This window comes from Arachis hypogaea, chromosome 10 (genome assembly GCF_003086295.3).
Source record: "Arachis hypogaea cultivar Tifrunner chromosome 10, arahy.Tifrunner.gnm2.J5K5, whole genome shotgun sequence".
Lineage (NCBI taxonomy): Eukaryota > Viridiplantae > Streptophyta > Magnoliopsida > Fabales > Fabaceae > Arachis > Arachis hypogaea.
In genome coordinates this window covers 75,855,302-75,862,191 of record NC_092045.1, presented here as the reverse complement: position 1 = coordinate 75,862,191, position 6,890 = coordinate 75,855,302, and the positions used below count along the sequence as shown (strand labels likewise).

The 6,890-nt window shown below is 30.3% G+C and overlaps 1 protein-coding gene across 50 annotated transcripts; it reads left to right on the top strand.

Moving 5' to 3' along the window:
• The first annotated feature begins 1,375 nt into the window (after positions 1–1,375).
• LOC112715703 (ABC transporter G family member 11) lies at positions 1,376–6,412 on the top strand. Of its 50 annotated transcripts, none has more exons than XM_025767507.3 (12): positions 1,376–1,747; positions 1,933–2,052; positions 2,419–2,591; positions 2,679–2,725; positions 3,384–3,494; positions 3,600–3,676; positions 3,992–4,060; positions 4,282–4,421; positions 4,978–5,149; positions 5,253–5,375; positions 5,934–6,033; positions 6,129–6,412. In XM_025767507.3, the coding sequence occupies exons 8-12, from the start codon at positions 4,372–4,374 to the stop codon at positions 6,239–6,241; spliced, it is 558 nt and encodes a 185-aa protein (XP_025623292.1). In that variant the 5' UTR covers positions 1,376–1,747; positions 1,933–2,052; positions 2,419–2,591; positions 2,679–2,725; positions 3,384–3,494; positions 3,600–3,676; positions 3,992–4,060; positions 4,282–4,371; the 3' UTR covers positions 6,242–6,412. The 50 variants fall into 50 exon arrangements, with proteins under 50 accessions (XP_025623292.1, XP_072061044.1, XP_025623296.1 ...); XM_072204943.1 differs by having other exon boundaries at positions 1,453–1,747; positions 1,874–2,052; positions 3,350–3,494; positions 3,606–3,676; XM_025767511.3 differs by having other exon boundaries at positions 1,501–1,747; positions 1,874–2,052; positions 3,606–3,676.
• The last annotated feature ends 478 nt before the right edge of the window (positions 6,413–6,890 follow it).

Sequence of the window (6,890 nt, the reverse complement as noted above, 5' to 3'; positions counted from 1 at the left end):
TTTTTATAATAAGCTAATATTATAGATCAAATTTAATAATATAATAGAAAAGAAATAAATATTATTATATTAAAAGAAAATAAATTCTACAACATTATACATGAATCCGTCTGAGGATATTAGTTAAATAATACCAAATAGTTTATAGAACATAATAGTGATAGAGTAGTAACGTTTGGATTTTATGTCCTTTTTTGCCTTTTTATTTATGGATCATTTTAGTGTACAGATATTCTTTTTATAGATATTATACAAAGTTTTTTAGATTTTTTTTTTTGGATTAAAACTAAAGATCGGATACGTGGTGTCTTTTTATTGAACATTGACCACAGTTTAAAGAAAAAATGTAATTCAAATGTTTAGTAATTAGCATGCCAAATTAAACTAAACTCTTGAAATTAGAATGAGTTAAAATTTTTGACATGCTTTTAGTTGGTTAACGAGAAACTTAAGTGTGCATACAAGTGAAAATTTTTTTGGTAAATAAATAAGTTAATTTTTATATTTATTTATTTTTTAATTATTTATATTTTAACTCAATTATTTCAAATTTTAATGGGTTATAAATAGATTCAAATTTTGAATTTTAAAATCCTTTATAATTTAATTATATCTTTTTTAATTTTAAATTTTAAATTTTGTAATTTAAAAATCTTTCAAATGGTTATATTCCTTCCATCTAAATTATAATAGTTTAAATTAGATTAGATTAAAAAATAAATTTAAATTCATACCATGTAAATTACAATTGTTTTAATCAATTGGATTATATTAAAAAATAACATCAAATCGATATAATTCAAATCACAATAATTATATCAATTTAATCTTGTAAATCGATCCAAACAGTACTATAAATATTTTTTTAATAATTTGATATTTTGTCACTATGATAATATTTGTATTAGATATACACTAAAATTAGTCATTGAAATTAATCACTAACATAATATTGCATGTTAGAATACAAAATATACATTAAAAATTAGTTAAACAACACATATATTTAAATATAAATTTAGTGTAATATAGCATTTTTGTTATAATAAAATATATATCAATCGTTTAAGAAATGCATATAAGTATAAATATAAATTTAATTGCTTTATTTTTAAAAATTGCTTAATGGCACCTTTATAAATTAAAGCTATTTTTTTATATTCCACATTTATAATACTATAAAATTCATGTTTTACGTCACTACTAGAAAACCAGTTATTACAGACAGATATTTTTGACGGATTTTATCCCATGGAAATATAGAGAGAATTTCAGAGGGATTTTTTGTCGGAAAACAAAAAAAAGGGATTAGCATAAATTACAGATGGAAAAGAGAATCCGTCGATAATTCTGTCGAAAAAAATAATTTTCTTTTCGTAAAAAATGGTTACAAATGGAAAATCCATCTGTAACTAAATAGACAAAACGCTGCGTTTTATTAAATTATTACAGACGAAAAATCTGTCTGTAATTTAAATTTTCCATCGAAAATATTAAATTAACCCTGATTTAACCTCAAGTGTCTCGAGCTTCATTCACACTCCACACAAGTTTCTTCCTCTCTCTGTCGCACGAATAGCTTCTTCTCTCCATCGCACGAACAGCTTCTTCTCTCCGTCGCAGGAACTTTTTCCGCCGTTCGCGTCGCACGAGCTTCCTCCGCCGCCGCTCTCGTCGCATCTGCTCCCTTCATCGCCGTCGTCACAGAGCTCTCTCTTGTCGCGTTTTCTCCCTTTGTGAATTTCAGGTATACTCTGATTTTGTGATTCTGGTGCTTATGGTTCAATTTTTCTGTGCCAATTTTAGGTTTATCAAATTTTCTTAGCAGTTTTTATCTTCTTGTTGCTGTTAATGCTGATTGAGCTTGTTGTAGGTTTATCAATTATTTTATTATCAGCGAAGAAAGAGATTTTTTGTTGGTCATTTCTGCAGCGATTTGTGAAACTCGGTGGTTGTTGTTGAATGGCGAAGCTTGGAATGATAGTTGACTCCTTTGGTAACTTCTTCTCCGGCAAAGACCAGCTTCCCTAGTGTGATCCTGACGTCGTTGCTGTAAGCCTTTTCTTTTTCTCGATTCCATTTTCTTCCTTCAGAATTGATATCAACTTGTGATTTCTTGTTATCTATTGGTCGTGATTTTAGTCTTGATGTTTAGGTCAAAATCAAGTTAGCGCTTGCAATAGGTTTAGGGTTTAGATATAAATCAATCACATATCTTTTGTTACTTTAGTTAAGGAGGAAGAATTGCAGCTTCTATGAAACAATTCCCTGTTATGATGGATCATTGTGTAATCAGTTAAAGCTATAGCTTGGAGCATGATATGTTTCATTCACAAAAGAAATTATTGATAACAATTGAAACCTTCTTGTCTTTTTATTGCTCCTTTGCTGCTTTTTATTACTCGAGTTTTTGTGCAGGGGTGTGAGAGAGAGGTTGCTGAGGCTGGGAAGCAATCCGATGAGTATTAGCAGAATTTTCATTTCACTTATTTGATTATTTGATTTGTGTTTGTGATTTTGTGACTGTGTGTGTCTCATGAATGGTGAATTTGTTCCCCTTTGGCCAAAGTAGTTTTGTTCCCCAGATGCTGGTAATTTATTGCTTGTAATGTTTTAATATATATTAGAGAGTAAAGAAATAACATAGGTTTGATATATTGATATATGTCTTTATGCAGGTTCAATATCCAAGTAGTAGTGATCTGACACACGTCAAAGATTCAAGGTTTGACTCGTTCATTATTTTGTTTTAAATGATTATATAGACTGTTTCTTCATTTTTTCTATTTCCAATTTTATCCTGTCAGACAATATATGTCAATATGATCATCTTGTACATGCACTAACTCAGACTAAAAAATACAATGGACAAAAAAATGTAATCATTGACAAAAAAAGAAAGATAATCACTTGCAACTAGTTAAGTAAATTAATTAGGAATATATTGTAAAAAAGCACTTGGAACTAGCTTTGATTTTGAAAAGTATGGCATTCCTCCAAATTAGGAAATTAAAGTGTGTCATCATAGGTGAGTTGAGGATTTAGTTTCAACTTCTGAATGCAAATGATTCAGGAGTTGTTAATGCATTATAGAGCAGTGACTTTTTGCTTGATTTAAAATCCAGTGATCTAGTGATCCACTTGTTTGATTATGGCTTCTTTGAGTATGCCTTCTGTTTTAGAACAGAACAAAGATGATAACAACAACAAGAACAATAGTATAAGCAACAAGTTTTTGCTTCCAAGAAAGCCTATAAGTTTATGCATTATTTGCATTCCCTCAAAGTTGAATAATTGAACTTATTATATATAGCATCAAGAACTGTAGCACTAAATATTTTCTGATTAGGTAAGGTAGCAATAGTTGAATTTTTCAGTGGCAGCGAGAATTTCAGGCAAACAAACTGAGGCAAGACACTGCTTGACAACCAAATCCAATAATTCTGAGGATTCTTTAACTGATGGGAGCAGAAGTAACCTTTTGGAAGTTAATGGTTAGTGTTTTTTGGTGCTCTCTATAATTCTTAAGTCTTTTGGGGCTTCCATGTTATTCCACTCAAGCATTCACCAGTGGTGTCACTATTTTCACTGTTTTCAAGTTTCAGAAGTAGATCACCATGAAAGACAAGTAGAGGAAGCTCAGCAGAAAGGATTGTCCCTCACTGATGGAGATAAGGTATAATTTTTTATATTAAATATAATTTTAAAGAGTCTAATAACTAACTAGAGAAGTAGTTTCTGATAGTCAATTTCAATCAATTTCACTTTACTATTTCTTTTGGATTGCTTACTTGAAAAATTGAGGCCACATGCTTTTAATTATTTTTTTTCTTTATTTGTTTGTTTGGATTTTTAATTTCGAGTAGTTGTGCTGTGATTTATGATCTATTCCACTCTCGGTTTTTTTTTATGTTGTTTTTCTTCCTCTAAGTTTCTTATATGTATTTTTTCTGGTGAGTGTGAGTATGTGAGTGGGTTTTTCCTTTTTCAGGTATTGATGAAGAGAGAAAGAGCAACTATTTAGAGAAGGAGGCATGCACCATCAAAAAAAGCAAAACAGGTTCAATTTCTTAAACTTTGATATCTATCACCTTGGACCATACCATTTCCAAACCCCAAAACCCTCCAAATTGGTAAAAGATAAAATGAATTTTTGAATACAGCTTTTCTGCTGCTGCCAACATTTCTTGCTGAGAAATTTTTTGCATTTTCTTTTTGACCTCAGATTTCAAGAAATTGTATTATTTAATGATACAAATACTTTATTTAATGGGGTTTCAGGATTGTGCAGACACTGTGATTGGGAACTGGTACTTGAGAGGGATAAGTGGTGGAAAAAAGAGAAGGGTTAGCATTGCCTTGGAGATTTTGATGAGGCCAAGATTGCTCTTCCTTGATGAACCTACAAGTGGACTTGACAGGTTCACATACCCTTAGTTTTACTTCTTGTTGGGATCCAATTGTGCTTGTTTTCATGCTTAATATTGGGTTCTAAATTTGTCAAAAAATTTACTAAAAATAGTCGATATTTGATTTAAAAGATACAAAAACTAATAAATATTTTAGTATTTGACATTTGTTTTAAAAAGTAAGTTTGGTCGGTTCAATACCAAAATAAAAGACAACAGAGAATTGGCTTATTATATGAATTTTATAGATAAAGTTTACCTTTATTTTCACCCTCTAATCAAATAGACAGTATAGACATATATTATTAGTAAATACTGATTTAATACATGGTAAGTATACATTTCTTATGGGAAGGTCTATTCCTCCAAATTCAAGGAGAAACAATTTAATGTCTTTAGTCAAATAAGTCATTTATAGTTTCTACCTACTTTAGTCTGAGTGATTAATTAGGTGTCAGATTCGTATTTATATTGTAGGTAAGTAACATTACGTGATCCAGATGATGTATTATGAAGTACAATTGTTCAAATTTTGCTCCCTTAATGGGAATTTTGTGCTTTGTGGCAGTGCATCAGCTTTCTTTGTGACTCAAACATTATGTGCCTTGGCAAGAAATGAAAAAACCATGATAGCTTCTATTCATCAACCTAGCAGTGAAGTTTTCGAACTATTTGATCACTTGTACTTGCTTTCGGGGGGTAAAACTGTCTATTTTGGCCACGCTTTTGCAGAATATGAGGCAAGAAACTTAAATTCTGCCTCAGTATCCACTCTTGTATTTTTTAACTTTTTTCCCTAATAAGGTTTTGCTAATAATAATAATAAAATAAGTATATCTGCAGTTCTTTGCACAAGCTGGATTTTCATGCCCTGCTTTGAGGAACCCATCAGATCACTTCCTTAGGTGCATCAATTCTGACTTTGACAAAGTCAAGGCCACTCTTAAAGGCTCCATGAAACTCAGGGTATTCATTCACTTTATTTACACCATAGGATTGGTAGACTAAAAGATACTGAAAATACTTTTTAATATGTCTTTTTTAATTAGTTAAATGTGTATAATAATAAAATCAGAAAGATAAATACTTTGATCTCTCATCTCTTGTCAAAAAGTTTTAAGAATAACAAAGTAATATATATATATATATATATCCATAAAGGTATATTTTTGGAGTACTTTAATTAGTTTTACTTCTTGTTGGGATCCAATTGTACTTGTTTTCATGCCAATTCTCCACCACTGGGCCAATTCTCCACCTGATAGGTTTCTAAGCTATTGAATATCCTTCATGATGTTGGTATCTTTGGCTACCACCGCTTTGATTTACACTATTGATTGTTATTATTATTACCTTTATTATTTAAATTTTTTGTACTTATTATTGGTTTTGGGGCACTTAACATTGCCCAAATATCTGTTATTTCCATTCCCTAACCTGCTCCTGATGCTGAATGAGTAACATAGAAATCAAAGAACTATTGATGATCAAAACATAGATGGGCTAAAGAATTTTGATTTGCAGGTACTAAGGAGATTATTGGACTTTGACAAGAAACTTCCTTCTCCTGATGCTCTTCTCATCAATAGGCAAAGAGATTCTGCTGTCTTTATCGGTCAAGCAGGTAATAACTAATTATTAATTAACCATCTCTCCATCTCCATTAATATTCTCTATTTGAAACTAAATAAAAATTAAATCAACTATATTTATTTGCAGGGAAGACTTACAAATTCAGAGTGTCCAATGTTAGGTTAACAACATCAATCAACTTCAGGATTCAAGGCCACTCATTGAAACTGATTGAAGTTGAAGGTGCTCACACGTTATAGGACACATATGAGTCTCTTGATATTCATGTGGGTCAATTAGTGGTATAGTTGAACAATACACTTTGAGTTTATGTTTTGAATTATAATTGATGTATCATCACACTTTGACGTATGGTTGTTACTTATTATCATAGTTGATATATCAATACATTTTGTTTATATTTTGAATTATATTGACTTGCTTGTGTATAGTACTTTTCTTTTAGTTTGATAATACGATGAATTTGTTTATTTTTTAAAATATTATAAATATTCGAATACAAATTAAATAAAAATTTGTATTAATTTTATATTTATTTTGTATGAAAACAAGTTTATTTTGTAATTAGAAAAATAAAAAAATTCTATTTTATCTTACTGACGGATTTACAGACAGATTTTTTGTCTGTAATCAGAACGTGGGATGATTTTCCAAAGTTCAAATTACAGACGAAAAATCTGTCGGAAAATCCGTCTGTAATTACAGACGGAAAATCTGTTGGAAAATCCGTCTGTAATACAGACGGAAAATCCGTCTGTAATTACAGACGGAAAATCCGTCGGAAAGTTCGTCGCCTTTGGGAAATGGACAGAAAATTTACAGAAGGAAAATCCGTCGGTAACTGGTAAAAATTCGTCTGTAATTTTTCGACGGAAAAAAAATCCGTCG